The sequence below is a fragment of the Abramis brama genome (assembly GCF_963993115.1).
Source record: "Abramis brama genome assembly, chromosome: 19".
In the NCBI taxonomy this organism is placed as follows: domain Eukaryota; kingdom Metazoa; phylum Chordata; class Actinopteri; order Cypriniformes; family Leuciscidae; genus Abramis; species Abramis brama.
The window spans coordinates 16,452,745-16,473,333 of NC_139981.1; the positions used below are offsets into that span (position 1 = coordinate 16,452,745).

The 20,589-nt window shown below is 37.4% G+C and overlaps 3 protein-coding genes across 4 annotated transcripts; all 3 read right to left on the reverse strand.

The window, feature by feature from the left end:
* Positions 1–1,766: 1,766 nt before the first annotated feature.
* wnt8b (wingless-type MMTV integration site family, member 8b) lies at positions 1,767–8,955 on the reverse strand. Its single transcript, XM_084092710.1, has 6 exons — positions 8,256–8,955; positions 7,783–7,816; positions 6,338–6,476; positions 5,518–5,643; positions 4,146–4,288; positions 1,767–3,180 (listed from the first exon to the last, which is right to left on the reverse strand). The coding sequence occupies exons 1-6, from the start codon at positions 8,324–8,326 to the stop codon at positions 2,617–2,619; spliced, it is 1,077 nt and encodes a 358-aa protein (XP_083948836.1). The 5' UTR covers positions 8,327–8,955; the 3' UTR covers positions 1,767–2,616.
* A 900-nt stretch (positions 8,956–9,855) lies between these two features.
* Positions 9,856–16,564, reverse strand: scdb (stearoyl-CoA desaturase b). 2 transcript variants are annotated; one of them, XM_084092712.1, is made up of 6 exons: positions 16,203–16,564; positions 15,922–16,126; positions 14,451–14,581; positions 13,934–14,139; positions 12,605–12,837; positions 9,856–11,551 (listed from the first exon to the last, which is right to left on the reverse strand). In XM_084092712.1, exons 1-6 carry the CDS (start codon positions 16,236–16,238, stop codon positions 11,352–11,354), a joined length of 1,011 nt encoding a protein of 336 aa, XP_083948838.1. In that variant the 5' UTR covers positions 16,239–16,564; the 3' UTR covers positions 9,856–11,351. The 2 variants fall into 2 exon arrangements, with proteins under 2 accessions (XP_083948838.1, XP_083948837.1); XM_084092711.1 differs by having other exon boundaries at positions 16,344–16,483.
* A 1,642-nt stretch (positions 16,565–18,206) lies between these two features.
* Positions 18,207–20,452, reverse strand: trmt2b (tRNA methyltransferase 2 homolog B). The gene has a single exon (XM_084093915.1). The coding sequence runs from the start codon at positions 20,228–20,230 to the stop codon at positions 18,782–18,784; it is 1,449 nt and encodes a 482-aa protein (XP_083950041.1). The 5' UTR covers positions 20,231–20,452; the 3' UTR covers positions 18,207–18,781.
* Between the last annotated feature and the right edge of the window lie 137 nt (positions 20,453–20,589).

Below are 20,589 nucleotides of genomic sequence, written 5' to 3' on the forward strand. Positions count from 1 at the left end.
GCCTTTAATCTGGAAGTTATGTGAACCAACTGGTGTACAAAACTAGGGGAATGTCAAAGGGAGAAGACAAATAGTGCTTTCCCACCCACCACCTCACTCACACCCGTTCTGACCTTAGCCACCTCTTGGTGTTCTTCCCCCAGATGTCTTAAGTCTTAAATCCTATTAGTCAAGGGTTCTCAGAGCCTTTAAATGTAATTTTCCCAATTTCTATGGATTGCTTCATCATTTAAGTGAGCTGAGAGTGTATATGCCCAAAAGTCACTCTGCTATATACATATATCATTCTCAACATATAAAAAAAGTGCAACATTGCATAAGCAGAATCATTTTTCATAAAATCTTATGTATTTTTGCAATATATCCTTAGTAGCTTAATAAATGCACACATTTCTACATAAAACTTTTTCTGAGCACATCTCAGAATTCAACCAACAACCAAGCTGACATGGTACATGTCTAACATGACAAAGTCTAATCTTGTTCTCTTCCAGTGTGTCACCTCACTCTCAGCCACCTCAAACTCAATCCCCACTGCAAATCATCCATGGCAAGGCCAACCTTCCAGTCATGACCCTGCTTTCATGTGAACAAATAAAAAACGAAAGTTTAGCAGTAGGGTTTAAGGTTGAATCAACTGGGGCTTGATTTTTCAACCATGCCTTTGGGGCCGTTTTATCACTTAGCTCGGCTAATTTTGAGATTTACTTCCTCTTGTTTCGTATTTGATATCATAGCTTGGCAAGATGAACAGTTATTTTATGCTAACTTTGCTTTAAGATAAAGTGAAATTTGAATGTGAATATCAAAAAACATGTTTCAATTTAATATCTCTATAACAGGGAGTTGCTCTTATTGCCTAACCTAACAAATGGCATGGTGTAAATTGTAGGAGGAATTCACTTCAACTCAAAATTAGCAAGGTGTCAAGGGGAGTTTTTATTTTTGATCTTGATTTTCGTAAATAAGATGTCAATGAGGTGCTTCATTGAAACCAAAGCAAAGAGGAGCGCATCAGAAAAAGCTATCACCAATAAAAAAGACTGAATTAGTTTTTTTTTGACAACTTTTAAAGGGCCACAGTTTTGTCTCTGTGTTTTACTGTAGGGTTGGCACTTCTACAGATGGGACGGTAGCTGGCAAGTATTTGTTTATAAACCCTACTTGTTTGGGTACAATACTTGAACTAACTTCTATTCAGCAAACAGTGTGAATCCATGCAAAGCCTTTTCCCAAAGTCCTTTTGAAGGCGACAGCCCATTGAAGGAGGAGGAGAGAGGGATTAGCGTCTTCAGCAGCAGTGCATTTCCGAGGGAGCTGATTAGCTCGCCATTCATTGTTAAATCGAGCAAAGGAAGGCCCTAGAGGACTGAAAAGAGCCAAATAGGTGGGCCTGGAATAAAACATCCACAGGAAGCCCAACACAGGCTACATGAAATTTTCCCAACATTTTTTTTTTCTCCCGAGATGGTGGCATGAAAAAGGAGATTAGCATACAAAATTAGATGCTAGATGATTTGTGGGGCGACTTGGTTCATGTTTTCCCTCTGTCTCAACAAAGTTAATTAAACTAGTCTTAAACAGTAAAGAAACATCCAAGCGCAAAAGCATTGGGAGTGCTTTGAGGATTACCGAGACAGAAAAGGAGGCATTTGTGAAGAAGAAATTGAGAGAGGCGTGAAGGAAGGAAGACTATAATTAAATCCTCTCTCTCATTGTCTCTCTGCCCCAGGGTTATGTGACATCAAGCTAAAGAATACAGAAAGAAAAGGGTTATATATGCCCAAGACAAAGAAATCATTAGGTCTGACCAACAGTCTACGGTAAATAATTTAATTTTACAATGTGTGGAACTGGGATTTACGATATGGTCTTTCATTTTTTTTACACTTAAAATGTCATTATTGTTATTATGAAGCACATTTATTTCTGAGTAAAATAAATTAGCAGAGGATGTTTTGATACAAAAACAACAAGTGGCTCAGTTAATTCAGATGCATTCATCTGACCTAAATGAATGAAAACATTAAAAGATGATACCTATTACATCATTTTAATTATGAAAGCAAAGTAAAAAAAAACACATAGAAAGAAACTATCATAGAAAAAAACAGCACTATAGTATCTGTGCAATAAATTAACAATATACAAAGTGCTTCCTCTTATTTACAGTTCATATACAGTATCAGGGTAAATCTATTATCAGAATGCTAAAAACAGGCAAGAAAACATTAGGCAAGCAATGATTCTGATGGCAGCTGGAGAAATGTCCCGAATCGTGAATTCAAAACTCCTTTAAAAATGATCATTCCAATAAATGATCCATCAAAGTACATCACTGTTGGTGAATGAAAAGGTTATTCACAGTCTATTGTGCTATATATTGGTTAGATGCGGTGTTCAGTGCTATCCTACAATGTATACAGGAGTAATTTTGAATTGCTTAGGTGAAATAATACAGATCAAATATGTGTTTAAAGTATCAGCTCTGGAAGGTGTCCATTAAAGCATTCAGATGGACCTTTGAGCTCATTTCATTCTCAAGCTCAGGGTGTATTGTAGACAAAAACATCTGCTTAACTTCTAGACCACCGTAGCGAACAGTTCAGGACATATCTAGTGCTTCTTCTTCAACCTATAGCTTTTCCTGCGGCTGGCACTATCGTTCGTGACCCGTTTGGCCCTCTTCACACAATAGTACTTTGTGACCGTTTTGCGGCACTGCTCGCATTTTACAGCACAGCACCAGTGGAACTTGCAGTTGCAGCTGGACACGGTCTCGGCCCTGCGTTCCTCCACAGCCAGGCCGCACTCTCCGCACAGTCGCTTGCAGCTACGCTTCTCCCACTTGCTCAGATTCTTGCCCTTCCTCAAGCACTCACGGCCCTCAGTGCCCGGCAAGCCCAGAGTGCGGTTCTCCAAGCAGTAGTCGGGGGAATCCTCCAAGTGCACCAGCTCTTTACGCGAGATGGAGCTGAAGGTCTCGGCGATCGCTCCACGGCTGGCTGCGCTGTTCCCTGCGCCACGCAGCAGGTCCACCTTCACGGCCCTGTGATACTTCTCCTTTAGGTAGTTGCCCACCTCGCGAAACTCGGGCAACTGCAGCCAGCAGGTCTGAGTGGTGCAGCTGCCAGACACTCCATGGCACTTGCACGTCCTCTGCATGGTTCCTTTCACTGCCTGGTTGAAGAGAGGATCTCACGTTAAAGAACGCACTCATTCATGCATTCTAGAGGCAAATGTTCATGTTTCAAAACATTCTAATTAGGTTTGAACTCATCAGTCGAAATATACAATGCGCTCTTTATAGGCACCCTATACATCCACTTAAACAAGCAGAAGGAAACTCTGAGTTAAGAGGAAGTGGTTCAAAGTTCAAGTCTGGGGATTTCTCTTTTCTTGGTGGTCGTACAAGAATTCCTGACTTCGGCTGAAACAAACAGCTGTCCTTAAAAAAGGAACGCCTCTTTCTCATTCACTCGGCGCAAGACGCAGAATCAGGGTTTCACATCGAGCTAGATTGTTAGGCGCAGGAAAGGGGTGTATTTATTTTGCATAGCCATTGTCAACATGTTTTCTGTCATAGGCAGACCCAGTGGCAAGTCCATTGAGGAGGAAGTGAAAAAGAATTCTTTCACATTTTTTCAGTTACAATGATGCTCCAGGTGCCAATGAATTGACAAAACCTGCAGACGGGGCACAGACAGGATAAACAAAGAGCACTTGAGCCACATGGCTGTGATCCCCGTGGCTCTCTCAAGTACAACAAAGACCAACATAAATGTAAGATCCTTATTGCAAGAATAAAACTAAACACTTATTTGGGAAGCAACAGAATACAGAACCTTTGCAATGTGCGGACCCCTAGGTCGTCTAATTAAGCTTGCACCACTGATCCCAAGAATCTCAAGTTAAGGCCTCGTCATAAAGGACATTCACAGGCTGTAAATAGGCCCTTCTGGTACAGCGCACACTATTGGGAGAACGAGTGGCACCTTGCTTATGGGGCCGTGAATGAAACTCTTGGGTGGTAAGCTATCATTAGAAGCACTGAAAAATGATTCAAAAGCCACTCTGCGAGCTGTCGGTGGCCAACAGGCATTCCTGAAATTTAGGCCCCAGCCAGCCCAGATGACTTCATATACCTTGCGTCCTACTTCGTTGTTGTGCAGGTTCATGGCGGCTCGTGCGTCCTGTCCGGTTTCCAGTGCATCCACAAACTGCTTGGAGATCGCCTCTCCGAATCCTACGTTATCGCTGCAGCCTCCCCATAGCCATCCCGGACCACCTGAGATGACAACAGAATGTTTTTGCAAGACTAAATTGAACATTTCTACTTATGTGACATCTAATTTTTTTAAATTCCTTCCCTGCATTTATGGCACAATATTGATTACCAGAAAAAAAGAATTCCACTATGAGTGGGGCCAATTATTGGAGAATTTAAGAGCAAAAATTTGAAGCTTATATATAATTACATTTATACACTTCAAAAGTAGGGGTTAGTAAGATTTTTTTTTTAAATCAATACTTTTATTCAGCAAGGATGCATTAAATGCTGTTCTTGTAGTGTAGAACAGTAGTGTATCTATAAAAGCACTTGCATTAATGGGATAGTTCACCCAAAAATTCTGGCATTAATTTCTCAGCCTCATGTCGTTCCAAACCCGTAAGACTTTCGTTCATCTTTGGAACACAAATGAAGATATTTTAATGAAATCTGAGAGCGCTTCCTGTCCCTCCATAGACAGCTACGCAACTGACACTTTGACGCTTCAAAAAGTTAATAAAGAGATCGTAAAACTAATCCATATGAATTGAGAGGTTTAGTCCAAATTCCTGAAGATCACTTTATATGAACAGATTGAATTTAGGCTTTTATTCACATAAACACTGATCAGTGAACATAAACAGAAGCTCAACCGAACCTGCCTGATGCACGAGAGCAAACCTCATTGGTTCTTGCGGAAACTCCGTGATGTGCGAGTTGATGAATGTTTATATGTGAATAAAAGCCTAAATTTAATCTGTTCATCTTATAAAGCGATCATATCTCTTCAGAAAATTTGGTCTAAACCGCTCAATTCATATGGATTTTTAGATCGCTTCATGAAGTTTTGAAGCGTCAAAGTGATGCGTAGCTGTCAGTGGAGGGACAGAAAGCTCTCAGATTCCATCAAAAATATCTTCGTTTGTGTTTGAAGATGAACAAATGTCTTACGGGTTTGGAACAGCATCAGGGTAAATAATTAATGACAGAATTTAAATTTTTAGGTGAACTATCCCTTTAATTCTTCTGTTAAAACTTGTGTTTTATTTGAACTGTGATGCTGTGAACATCATTTCTAGAGTTTTTTAGGGTTTTAGCCATTAGATTCTCATGGGAACAAAGTTGAAAAACTGAATATAACTTTACAGAAAAAAAAGGTTAGTAAGTGATTGTCTACATTAAAATGATGTTAACATGCTTAACCCAGAACATTGACTTTCCATCTATGTTGAGACGTAGTTTATCACCTCGCTGGCCGTTCCTGGTGTCATCACATCCGCAGTTATCAAAGTCACCGAGGCTGCAGTTCCTGGTGAGGGTATACATGACTCCAGCAGAGCTGATGGCATGGAAAAACGCTGTTTCTCTGTTTGCTGTGATTAGAAACAACACTGAAATTAATATTCTGTGCAAATGCCATTTTATTTATCTGGTCTATGAAATACAATGTTCTATGTATGCTGGTCAAACCCTAGTGCATGTCATTTTTACTAACATCCTGAACACTATAAATCATGATTTACTCAGATGCTCAGCCTCTATCTCAGTAGGGATGGCTTTTGACTCTTATTTCCCATGCATCAAACAGAGAGTAGCGCTGTTGGTCTACTCTCATATACATGTATTGTCGGTCTGGGGTCGGCACTGGACTGCGACAGGTCCCCTCTTTGGCACTTAAGGAATGCTTAATGAAAGGAGTCTGAAGCAAACCTTTGACCCACACCCTTTGACTTGAGAGGGCGTCCATTTCACTCACTCATTCTGATGCACAATATCCCCTTGGTGGCTTTTCTACTTGCCTATTAACAGACCGGGTTTAATTGACTCAAGAATGCAGTGTTTTCAGGCACATCAACATTGGGAGACGCTTCTCTGTGGTTTAAACAGGATCAATGTGTTTGTTTTAAGAGCTGTTTCTGTGATTGATACAGATGGGCTTTGAGTCACTAAACACACAGTAGACATAACACACACTTGCACTTTTATTCTATTAAAATGTATGCATTTTTAAAGATCTGAAAGCACAATATATATAAAACGATCATCAACAGAGGTCATAGTTCTCACCGCTTCTGAGTCCACTGTGGGTGGAGAGCTGAAGAGCTCTCTCCGGGCAGTTCCAGCGGTCCCACGCAAACTGATACTTGCACTCTTCAATCCCACTTTGAGCTCCTGCGGCCACACTGCTGGAGTAGATCAAGTAGGCCTGAAACAATGCAAACCACACAAAAAGATTTGGGATGAAATACACACTCACTATGAAGTGGTTACAAAAAAACCTCACTAAAACTAATGATACTTTTTTTTTTTTATTCTCAGCATGCACAATTCATATATAAATGCACCTGTATGCTAATTTATTAAATTATTATATTTAAAAGTTGCTGTGGAACAATAGTGAAATATTTACATTTAATATTATATTCATTAAGCTTTAATATAATTCCTAAAATTACTATTATAGATATCATGGAGTCATTTTCATGCTTTTTAATTTTTTAGATAACACTTTACAATAAGGTTTCATTTGTTTACATAAGTTAACTTAATTTTTCAAATGAACTAACGCTAAACAGTTCTTCTACGGCATTTATTAATCTTAGTTAATGTTAACATTTACTAATGTATCATTAAAATCAAAAGTTGTGTCTGGTAACATTAGTTAATGCACTGTGAAATAACATGAACAAACAATGAACAATTGTTATTTTATTAACCAACATTAACAAATAATTAATGCAGTAAAAAGTATATGCATCATAGTAAGTTAATTAATGCATTAATTAATGTTATCAAATTAGTATTTATAGTTAAGTGTTACCTAAAAAATTATATTTCCCTATGGTTCCACAGTGGTTTGCTGGATATTCTTTTATATATATATATATATAATTTTTTTTTTTTTTTTTTTTTTTTTTTTTTTTAAGAGCACCAAAACGACACATTAGAGTAGGGTAATTGTTTTTTGTGTGTGTGTGTGTGTTTTTTTTTTTGTTTTTTTTTATGTATTTGTTTTTTCTTCTTTTTTGTTCCACAATGGTACAAACTCAGAGATTGATCAGAAATGCACACAAAAAGTAAACAAAAAGGGTCTATGTGACTGTGAAACTGTGGTTCATACAATCTAATATGTCTCAAGTGGTTTAGAAGAGACAGCACCACAAGTGCTCTCACGGGCGGCTGGGTTGCTAATGATGACCACCCACCAAAGGCCCCTTCCCTTGCCACTCAGTAAAAAGTCCTCACAACTTCACATTGTGAATGAGCTGAAGTGTGTGAAAGCTATATGGTCCAGTCCACCCCAAGCAGCAAGTAATACCTAATCCACAAAGATACATGTTCAAGAAATACAGCACCCGTGGTGGTGTGCGAATCTTTTTAATTTGCCACTTGCTTGCATTGCAGGGTCACCGTCAAACATTAACCACCCAAATCCATAAATGATTTCAACATTTTGAAGTTTCTCTCTCCTGGTAAAGATCAGCAAAGCAGATCAAAAGATGTTGGCTTACCTTTGGGCCAGTCATCAGGAAATTATTCACTGACCTGGAAGATAGAGCAGCCTATTAAGTCAGATGACCCAAAACTTGCATTATGTTCCCTTTGAAATTACAAGTAACACTTCAAATTGATAAAACATCATTTTTTAAACATTTTAAAATAAGTTTATCTAATTACAAATAGGCATACTGATCTTAAAAGTACATTTTCAAATGGAAATTGTGTGTCATATATATATATATATATCCCAATGTAAGTTAAAAAAGAAGAACATAGCTTCATAGCTTCTCCTCATGCATGCTAACCAATGAAACGAGGCTCAAAGCTTCTTTATCGCGGAACATAACAGAAAACCGATCATTTGAAATCTGTTTCACCCCGATTTTTTTAATCCAGAGATTAGCACAGAATGTCAACGTTCGATATATAAAAATCATTAATAAATCAATCGCTTGCCTAAAATAAAATAAAACGCGGAACTCACCAACTGCAGCAAGACTTCATGTGAGCCATCAGGATGAAAGCGTAATAATAAAATTCCAAATGCATGAACATCCTGAGAGAGAGAGGACTGGCAGACTTATCTTCACCTTGGAAAGCAGAGGGGTCTGCAAGAGCTCTATATAACCTACATCCAGAATTCAGAGGCTGGGGGTCTCATGTGTGAGCCAAGGGGGTTCTGAAATGGAGCTCCTCTCATCCCAACAAGAGATTATCTACTTAATTAAAGATTTTCCCTTTTCTTACTCGTTCAGCCAATCAGAACTATTGTACCAGAGAGAGATTGAAATGATCAAAAGGGCACCCTGGGCTCCTCCAGGACAAATAGCTGGGAAGAGCTCCCTGTGTGCTAACAGTTGGAGTGAATTAATATGAAATCAGGATGGCATCTCTAAGGTTGTGCCTTAAAACTCAATTTCAAGAGCAGCATGAAAGGAGCTGATAGGCTACAGTATGTGGTTGATAACGCTCAGGGATTACTGACATTAGCCTATCTACTGGATCAAACGACAAATGTTATTTGTAGCGTTCACAGGAATTTATAGGCTTATAAGCAAGTTAAATTCAAACTTACGAATAGAGTTCCGCTGAAATCCGGTTAAATGCACAGAAAGGCTGATAAATTGAATTTCAGTAAAATAGTTTAAAAAATAAATGCGCAGGACAGGGGCTAACTTTTTTTGTTTAGCCTGACTGCGTTAAAAGTTATAATATATATATATATATATATATATAATTATTATTATGTTTTAAAATGGCACATTGTTATTTAATGTAGCTATCCGAGGAGTTGAATTAAAAGATAAACAGCTGGAATTAACATAGCGATAATCGACACAATCGTGTTTGCGTTTTTCAGGAGGACTTCATAACTCTTTTTAAATTGTTCTTTTACCTTTTCTCTCAGTTTAGTCCTTAGCTGACGCTTCATGACCTTTAGGTTCAGCTTCTTTGACGTCCGCGTATCTTCTCTTGTGCAAATTAGGATTAGGAAAGTTATTTGGGAGATTCCAGAGGGATGTTTTTGGATTAGGCTTTGAAAGGCTTTCATATGAAGTAAAGCGAATTTGCCACTATATTCTAAATCCACTGTTTGAATGCGAGTATTAATGTTATCAATGAATGTTAAACTAAATATATATGGCTTATTCATGATTGTAAAATGATGTTGCAATGGCCGTTTTACTTAAAATCTTATATGCATACATTTAGTTAGTGGTTTTAGCATGTGCTCGCAAGTTTTTACCTTTTTCCCCATAGATGAAATATAAATACAACTAGCCTACCAACCAACAGGTTTAGTATCAGTTTTCATATTAAAATTTTAATAGGTTAACTATTTTATTTAAATTTATGGGTCCATAGAAAATCATTATTTTATGTTAAAACATGTTTCAGGAAGCTTATGCAGCGCTATACAGACAGACATTTTCGCACGCGGGTGAACGTTTCATTCATTGTATAAATCGCAATGAATAAGCTGCATTAACTTTTTTGTCTTAAAAATTACATCCATTTATCATAAATGATTAATGAATGTACAATATGGTCGGTGTGCCAAAAGAAAGTTCGTTGAGACAACATTTTCAGACATACACACATTTTATTCAATTAAGAAAAGATTAATATTGATTCATAACAAAACTCACGGTACAACTCGTAAAACTCTCCCACTTATAGAAATTTTGGTTTATGGTACATGAAACAACATTCCTTGTAAATGTGCCCATTAAGGCTCCCAGACATCAAAGGTCACTGTATAAATAATTGAGCTGTAAAATATAGCCAATTTGTGTCTTCTTCCTAAACATGAATGAATGTTTTAAATATCGCATTTGGTGAGAATATGTTTTCTTATATTTGGAGAAATCTAACAACCTATCAAACATTTATAAGAAGGAATATTTGTAGGTTGTCATTCATTCATCACAGAAGAGCCAAGAAAAAAGCCCACCCCGAATAATACATCTGATTTAAAACTTCATTAGTTTATAACAATTCTTCAGATGCGATAGGCCTACATCATTTTTGCATTTTCAATTTTGAGTCTAACCCAAAATCTCCCTATTCTATAAGGCAAAGGGCAAGATACTATCTAATGAAGACAATTAAATATTCCAATCCTTGGATTATATAATAAGGACAAATAAATATCCTGTAATAAATCTGCTAGAATAAATGGACCTTAATACATTTACCTCAACAGATACATTTCTTTCAAAATATTTTCTGGTTAAATATATTCCACAATACTTGAAATAGTCATTTGGTGCTTCAGAGTATTTAATTAGAAAAGAGGTCAACATATTCCTGGTCACCACATTTGCCAGGTACTCTTTTACAGGACCAAAAGAGGCCATGGAAACCAGATAGAGAGCTATGCAATATGGAAAATGAAATACAAATTTCTGATGATTTGCTAATTTCACTTGAGGAAATTCCTCATTATAAACATCACTGATCTGAAGACATTTGCATTGGCATGTAGAATAATTTATTTAAATAATAATAATGTGAATAAATATGATCAATAATGTAATCGGTAAGATGTATTTACATGTATAGGCATACTGTCAGAACTAACAAAACTATTCGAAACAGAACTTATCACTGTTGATGTGTTGTGCATACTGTTGGGTCTATCACCTAAGAAAATGTAGTGGCAATATATTGATAGCTTAACTTAATTTTACAGCTTGCATAGCTCTCTGGAATGATATTTTTTTTAAATCAGAACCGTAACTGCTAAGCCAGAGAAACCTATTCATGAGAGGGGCTGTAATGAGGCACATGGCTGTTTAACTAGTGAAGTACCATCTCTTGCCTCTTGAGGCAGACTGAGACATAATTATCCTCCCAATCTATGGCCTTTACCATCTCCAAAAATAATCCCCCACAGTCATGAAAAGGAAAGAATTCTTAAGAACACATATTAGTCCAACACACTCTAGAGCTTCTTATTTCATATGAGAGTGTATACAGATCAATCTTCATTGCACACTAAGAAATGCTTTTGTATATGTTGGCTTATAACTTTTTTTTGTTTTGTTTTGTTTGTTTTTGATATGTAATGATCAAATCAACCACTTTTGTGGCTGCCATCACCGGTGCGTTGAACGCGGGCTATGATGGTCTCATGAGTTACCCTCTTGCAATCCTTGGCCAGCCCAAAGAAGCACATAAGATCGATAAACGCTTTGGTCAGGTTCAGCCGACTGCCAAACTCACTTGTAGCATAATCATGGGGGAATGTGTGATGATAGTTGTGAAATCCTTCACCTGAAATTAAATTGCATATTTAAAAGTTTATTTAAAGTTTATAAATTCAAATAAATTCTGTTCTTTCTATTCATAAAAAAAAAAAAAAAAAAACGTATCACGGTTTCCACAAAAAAATTAAGCAGCACAACTGTTTTTAACATAGATAATAATAATAAAAAATGTTTTTCAACACCAAATCAGCATATTAGAATGATTTCTGAAGGATCATGTACAGTGTTGGGGGTAGTTACACATTACAAGTTACATAATCAGATTACTTTTTAAGGTAACAAGTAACACATTACTTTTAAATTCACAACAAAATATCTGAGATTCTTTTTTCAGATAAGTAACGCAAGTTTGTTTTCCCGTTTATTGACCTCTACTGTACAAGCATTTGAATTTGAATTTGCATTTCCTTCAGTCTGAGGTGTGAAAGGACCTTTACATTTGCCAAAAATAGAACAAGCAAGCCCAGCCTATAGGTGAGAAAAAGTATCTTCCCCATAAAAAGTCACGCAATTAGTAACATTTCCAGGGAGTAATGCAATAATTATAATAACTTTCCCCAGCACTGATCATGTGACACTGAAGACTACAGTAATGGCTGCTGAAAAATCAGCTTTGCCATCACAGGAATACATTACATTTTAAAAATGCATTCAAATAGAAAACAGTTATTTTAAATAGCAATAGTATTTCACAATATTACAGTCTTTACTGTAATTTTGATTAAATAAAAGCAGCCTTGGTGAGCAGAAGAGACTTCTTAAAAACAAATATTACTGACCACCAACTTTTGAATAGTACATACTGTTGCTGTTTGGTTTACTTGTGCATTCAAATACAATATTCTGTACTTTTTTGTGTGATTGAATGTGTCTGTATGGCTTTAATAATATGAATATTACTTAATATATACTATTCATATATTTTATTTAAAAAAACATAAAGCAACTGTTACAAAGTAAATGTGCAAACAAGAAGATTTTTAAAAAGTTATTAATTAATAAATTATGAATGAATGATTGAATGAATATTAAGCTGGAAAAGAAAATACATTGTTCTTACCAATGGCACTGAAGGCAACAAACGTGTTCTCTCTGGGATTGATGTTGTTGTCATAGGGCCTCATTCCCCACATGTGAGCTGCACTGTTGACCAGCCAGGTCGCATTAAGGACCACAGTGTATCTCAACAGACAAGGGACAAAGTAACTGTTCAAAAGACTCTCTTCCCAAAAGTACCAAGGTACAAGCGTAGGGAAGAGAAAGCACATCACCACCACAGATAACTTGTAATGCCTAGGGACAAAGAAATGTAAGATATTCAAAACAAACATTCCGATTGCTATTCTTCTACTGTATGTAACAGATTTTCTGAATTAACAACAGCTGTTAAACATCAGCTAGACCACAACACGCAGTTTGAAATGCTGAATAACTAGTTTTTCTTCCATTATCTGATCTGGCAAGAGACATTCTTAAACCCTTATCAAAAAGCTTGGCACTTTTTCTGTTGTATGTCATTCAAAGTGATGGAAAGGGATATTGATTATTCCACACTAGCTAGTGCCAAATATGTGGCCTGGTTTAGATGGGCACTCTTAATAACGGGGTCACAGAGGTGTAGTGAATATTTTAAATACAAAAAACTTTTTAGCTAATAAGAACTGACAAAACCTGGATCAAAGTTTGTCCTGTCTTGTACATTCACAGGTTTTCACCCAGTAAATACTGATAAAAAACTATTATCAAGATTTACTAAGACACGCAGTCAAACATTTGCGATGAAAAGGTGTGGACAAAGGAATTTTTGGATTTGCACTCTCACGCTAATTTGCCCTGTTTAGTAAATCTGGCCCATAGTGTTCATCAATTGAACCAATTGATGAAAGCTAAAATAAAGCATTAAATTATATTATTATAAAGAGGAAAACGTTTTATGAAGAATGTATTTGTAATTTTTTCAGTGATAATTATGTCAATACAAATGTAGTGTATGTACTCCACTGTTCAAAAGTTTGAGGTCGGTAAGAAGACATAGTTTCTCTGTATTTATTGGATCAAAAATACATTAAAATAGTAATTGAGAAATGTTATTATTTTTTTTTCTATTGTGTTATATTTTAAAATGTAATTTATTCCTGTGATAATAAAGCTGAATTACTCCAGTCTTCAGTGTAACGTGATGCTTCAAAAAACATTCTAATATGCTAATTTCTTGTCATTATACTTTTTTTAAGAGTACTTTGATGAATAGAAAGTTCAATAGAACAGCATTTATTTAAAATATAAACCTTGGTCTAATTCTAAAGGTCTTTACTGACCCCAAAACCTTTGAACTTTAGGTAATAAGATTTATAAAAGTGAATCGGAAGTGTCACATTTTCTTACTGACCTTCTCTGAAACATTACAACCCAATCTGCTTTAAGGTCAGTGAGCTCCAGCTTGCGTCCTTTCTCAATAACTTCCGGGTGTTTGCGGACCAGCAACCAGCCGATGTGAGCAAAGAAGAATCCTCTGCGGGCGTTGTGTGGGTCCGCATCAGTCTCAGAAAACTTGTGGTGGGCACGATGATCTCTGGCCCACTCATAGACATCATTCTAAAAGGATATAAGTATACATCAGTGGAGTACAAGTGAATGAAAGCTACAAAAAGAAAAATAAACCTATCCAGCAAGTATAAGTAGTACTTTTATCCAAAGTGACTTACAGTCCACATTTTACAGGGACAATCTCAGGTGAACATCCTGGGGTTAATTGCTTTGCTCAAAAGGCACAAATGGTGATCGTTCGGCTCTTGTGGGGTTTGAACCTACTAGCCCAGATCTTTAACCACTACGCCCTACCACCTGCATTCACATTGCATAATTTAATGTGGAATATGGTTTTATTCACTTAAAAAAAAAATTACCTGAAAAGCCATAGAGTTTGCAACCCCTAGGAAGATTCGTAATGGCAATGAGGCTTTGTAGGACCTGTGGCTCCAAAGGCGATGGGCACCGGCGGTTATTCCAAGAGCACTTACCATGAAACACACTCCCGCTGTCACATTAAGAGAGAAAACAGAAAAGAATGTTTAAAAACACATTAGCCTGAACTACACACAGATTCTATAATGTGTAACGGTGTGTGCCCTTGATTCGTTCTATGAGAGGACAGAATGTCTCGCTGTGTGTTGTCAGACCAGGCTGCAAGGGATGTGGGAGAACAGGCCACAGACTGTGAAGAAGGCCACACTGTTATGACCCCGCTCAATTTACAATGGAGTGCTTATTTCAACAGCAATTGTTCTTTGTTCGTCTGGGTGCAATATTATGCGTTGCTGTGATGCCAAAAATGTACACAACAGTGCAGCCCAGTTCAGATTTTGGTTGGATTTCAAGTTACTCACGGGACTGTCTCGCTATCACTCAAGCACACTTACAATGTTTTTAACATTGTTCTACATAACAAATTTAGCTGAGACATAGTGGCCTGACTTTCACTTTTGGATAAAGTATGACACATTAATGATAATATCTAAGAATAGTAATCACAACTTTAAATCTGTAACAGAATAAATTCACCTGCTTAGCACAAAAAGAAGGGGGAACCAGGGAGTGTTTTTCCGTTTAACCCGTTATGCATGAGCTATAGGGGGTTAAAAACTATCACACATGACCACCAGCATCCTGTGAGGTGACAGCAGACATTGTGAGGATGTAAGAAAGTAAGATTACATGTCTGATTAATCATTTGATTTGTAATCATGTTAATGGATGTTAAATGACAGAACTGAGATCATCCAAATGTTTAATTTGACATAAAATCCACATAAAAGCACTTCTACTGTACACATATAGCACAAAATATACTTTTACTGAACTTAATTGTGAAAGTAACTTTACTTTTTTTTATTATCAGCCTATTTGTCTTAATATAGTTTATTTCTAGGTTTTTTCCTGATTGTATTAACAGTTTTGAATTAAATCTGTAGGCTATTCTTTGTTTAAATGAGAGTTATGTGGGGATGGGGATGGCATTGTAAATATTTACAAGTAGCCTACTTATATTAGTACATTTGATTATCACAATAAATTAAGGCACTCAATTTAAAATATCCATATTTGCTTGTGTTAGGTTGTAGGTTGTAATAATAGCACTAACATTGCATTAGTTTGAAGAATTTAGAGATAAATGTTAGATGTTTTAGCAAACAAAGATAGGAATATTATAAACCTGAGATGCATGAAAACTCAGTTACAGATCATCTATACATTATCATTAGGCCATATATAGGCCATAATAGAAACGTAATAAACACAGGAACAGGTTGCTATTACAAACCTAAAAAATAAACAGTCAGTTCAATTACAGAGTCAAAATAAGCGCAACATACTCACTCCATATGAGTGTTAAGAAAGAGACAGATGGAAGAAGCTTCAATCCATAAAGAGCTCCTATGTGCAACAGAGTCATTAATAAAACGTTTCTCCATACGATTTGTAGTGGTAATTTCGGGCCCTGTTTCTCCTCATAAGCATCATCATAAACATCCTCTGTCGTCGTCGTCGTTTCGGCCATTGCTTTCATGCTCGTTGCAGTCTCCTGTGAAGAGAACGAATCGATTATATTTTCACGACCGTCGGCAAAGAAGAACCATCTACCATTTCATTAAACTTACTATTATTTTAAAAGACAAATCCCTTAAACCATTCATACAATGCACACGTATTAAATTCTGCGCAAAATGGGTGTGACTTCTGTCACAAAAAAAGGCACGCGACGAGATAAACGCGCATTCACGCAGCTGTTACGCGCTTACCTTGTTTCCGATACAACTGTAAAAAAATATCGCAATTTGATTGATGCGAGCAGGTTCTCACGTCGAGTGGATGAATTTTTTGCGTGTCTAAGCCTCTGATTTCGTTTAAAATGATGCAATTGGGCGAGGCTGAAAGGATGCCATCCAGCCCTGCCAGTTTCATTGGTTGCTCGGTTATCTGATGTTCATGATGTGGACGCCATGAACGCTGGTTTTCTGATAGCCAACACCTCTGCTGTTTAATCTCACTGTGTGATACAGATCAGGTCACAACAAAGCTTGTGCCTTTTAATGCCCTCGAGTAAATTAGGAAATCCAAATCTCCAAACAATGTTTTTATTACCAGCGACATAAAAAATTTATATGTTATGGGCATCTGTTGAGTTAGAATTGCTATATGTGTACATATGTAGCCAATGCACATACATTTGCCACTGTTTCAGTGTAATACTTTATGCATATAAATAGCCTATCGGTAGCCTAAATGTGGTGACATTGAAGAACTTTAACATCCATGGAACTTTTTCATTGCACAAAATGTTCTTTATTTTGGAAAAAGTTTCAGTTCTTTTAAGATCTCTTCACTGAAAGGTTCTCTGGGGAACCCAAAATGGTTGTTCTGCATCACTGTGAAAACCTGCTTTTGGAACTGCTTTTTTGGAGTAGCCTACAGTAAGCCTTACGACGCTAAAACACAAATAGGTTTGTATGTAACTGTGATTAAAATGCAAACATTTAAATATTCTCCAAGAATAAGAGATTATTTTGTTGCTAGTTCAGCCCTACTGGAAAACATAAGCCATTTTCCAACCTCTGTTTCTAACATGTTCCTCTAAAGAAGAGCTACTCGTGCTAAAACAGTTAAGGTTTCCTCAAGAGAGGAACTACTGATCTTTACGTGCTCTAATTTCAAAATGTACTGCTGAACACATTACTGTAATTGAATGGGATTGTATTTTGCACTCATATGATATTAACTGTGACATAGGCTACTGCACAAAACGGCTTAGCCTTGTGAATCTGGTCAAAAATCAACCATTTACATAATGTTTTCTCGATCAGTGCACTTATTAGTTTGCCTAATTCAGTAAGTGATTTTGTTGTAAGTGCTTCATCCAAATCATCAGCCCTTCTCAGTCACACATCATTGTGCCATACTCCATGTCTAAACTAAAAGAGAGAGTGTGGCATGTGAAAATGGCTACGGCACATATTTGTGCTAGTCAGACTCATAGGCTATGTTTATTCTGTGGTTCAAATGTGAACTTTCTGTTAATGCTTAAGGAATGTGTCCAATTGTCACAACTTATCAGACTTCAAAAATCCTGTGAGTAAATACAGGCTTGTCTTATCATGTACATATTCATGTATGTATAGCATAGCACTACACAAGATGGAGGGATGACGCAATAGTACCCCCTAGTGATAATGCAAGGGGCCTGCTAGTATTTTATATATTTTTATTTATATGAGCGCTAGCACCACTGAGATACTATTATAGTTTCTATTAATATATTGATTTATTTTTTCCATTTAAATGTTTGTTAAAGTTTCAGTAAATTTGTTATTTTCGTCGTTTTTATTTGTTTTGTTTTTATATGTCTACCATTTTTATTCCAGTTTAAGTTATTTTAGTACAATACTGAGCTGAAGATATATTTTAATTTATTTACAGTTTATTTTATTTCAAGTAACAAACTTTTTTCAAACAAACTTTTATGGTTTTAGTTCATATAACACATATAGGTTATAATAACAGTATATCTATCTATCTATCTATCTATCTATCTATCTATCTATCTATCTATCTATCTGTCTATCTATCTATCTATCTATCTATCTATCTATCTATCTATCTATCTATCTATCTATCTATCTATCTATCTATCTATAGTGACAGCATGAGAGGTTCAGGATCTTTAGCTTTTGCAATTTCCCAGTAAACACTGCTTCAACAGTGTCTTCAGTATGCAGGTGTGGGTTTAATATTCAAACCGAAGGTTTTCAAACTCAAAGCACTTCAGCTCACAACAAAATAACTTAATCTTCTTTGTTTCACACAGACTTGTCTTTTCCCAGCCACACACACCTACAGCATTCTCTCAGACCCTGCTGCCAGTCTTATGAGCTGCAGCTGGAACTGCTATCTCTGGCAGCCTGGGTTTTGTAGTCCTTAATAGGCGGCCATCTTGCTTCCCAGCTTCCATGTGTGGTGACCTGGGAGTGGTAGTTCTTAACAAGAAGCCCTCTTGCTCCAGCCATCTTAGAGCAATGTATCTGCCCTCTAGATAGAACATGCCCTCTCATGATGCCACAATATGTAATTAAGAGCAGGCTAACTGCATTGAAAATTTTCCATAGACATTTAATGGCATAGATAAACAGACATTCACTGGAAAAGCAGCCACTCTTTTTTTATTTTTTTATTTAAACAATCGCTATCGCTCAAAAACAAGCACTAGTTCACAGTGAGTAGTGTGTGGAAACAGGTCCACAGGGACAGCCACAGTTGGTTTGAAGGCTTCACCAGTGATTTTTCTCTTAAAACCAGAACCACAGCAGAGCTCTCTAAAGTTCCTCATTGCCTCCCCATCAGGTTTGCATGATATATAGACCAGCCTTCTTATGGCTGGGTGGTTCCTTAAAGCTCTGACAACTCGATAATGTAGGCCAGCCCGGGACGGATTCACAACAGCTGTCAGTCCGCCATCAGAATTCAAAGTGGGCATCATATTTGGCAGAACAACTTCTGCTTTGCCTGAGAGAAATTCACAGTTATGAACTCTGTTTAGCGCTGCATTACACTTGGCGTCCTCGACCGCCTGCTCAATGAGCTCTACGCCAATGACTCTCTCCATCTGTGGGGATAACGAAATGCCAATGGCTCCAGTACCACAGCATACATCCAACAGCGTGCCCCCAACACAAGCCCGATTCAGCTCCGCAACAGTTTTGTACAAAGCTTCCGCTGCTCCCCGATTCACCTGGAAGAAAGAATCAGCAGAAATGCGGAACTTGAAGCCAAGCACCTCCTCAAAGATATGGGGCTGTCCGTACAGAAGCTGATAGGGGGATTGTTCATTACTGCAACGGGTCATTGTGCTCTCCTGGAAATAAAGAGAATCCAGCTGACAAACTGCTCCGGGACCTTGTGTGAAGTACTCCACCAGAGCAACTTTATGGATGCCAATATCCTCAGGCCTTAGGTTTTGAGGATGGAAGTAAACAATGGCCATGGTGTGACCGGCAGAATTGGTTCTTATCGTGATTTCTCTCCAGTGGCCACCATCATGAAACAAAATGCATGGTCGGAGTGGTGAGCGGCGTATAAAATCTTCATAGTACCTTGCAACCACGCTGTGTTTTGAAGGCATGTTCAGGAGATGGTCACCATGGACACATACAATGTTACCCGTTCTTCCATTGCCTATATAAAATCCAACAGTTTTTGGATTCCCATCTACCCCTTTGTTAACAGAGAAGGTTGATTTATTGCGGTACCCATCTCTCACTGGTGAGGGTACTATGGAAAGGAGAGGGAATCTTAAGTCCTTTGAAAAAGGGAGCATTGAATCCTGAGCTAGCTGCTTTGTCATCTCAAGCAAGATGTTGTGCTGCTGCTCTTGTTTCCACTGGAGCTGCTTCTCATAATTCATTCTCCACAAAGGAGTCACAGTGTCAGCCAGTCTTTCTTCCCAGGAAAGAGTGTGCCAGTCAGCAGGTAGTTTGGGGTTCCTTTCATTTCTTCTCTTTACAGGCTTACAGCAAGTATTGACAACACAGCGGCTGGTTATTAAATAACCGAAACATATTTTTGGTACAGTGACGACTTTTTTCAACAATGGCCAGGTTAAATGTAAGCGCATTGTTTCATATGCACGCGACATTGGTGCAGACTTCTAGCCTAGTCAGTGTCAGTGAGCCCGTGGGGTCACACGCTCAAACAGTGCTGTAGTCTAGATATATTCCGCCTCGCTATTTAAACGTGTAAACAGTCCGGTAAAACAAATATTGTTCCTTCTACCTTTTTTCCATGTGCCAACTTGACAACATTTTGATACGGCGCTCTAATGACGCTACTTTCTTTACTAGTGCGCCCACTCTGCTTTCAGACCGTAACAGTCGGTTACCGGAAGTACTACTTTTAACTTTTTTTTTTTAATTATTATTTTTATTTTATTATTATGCTTCAACAACACAAACAAACAAGGTACATTATCACATCTCTAAATATAACCCCAATTGT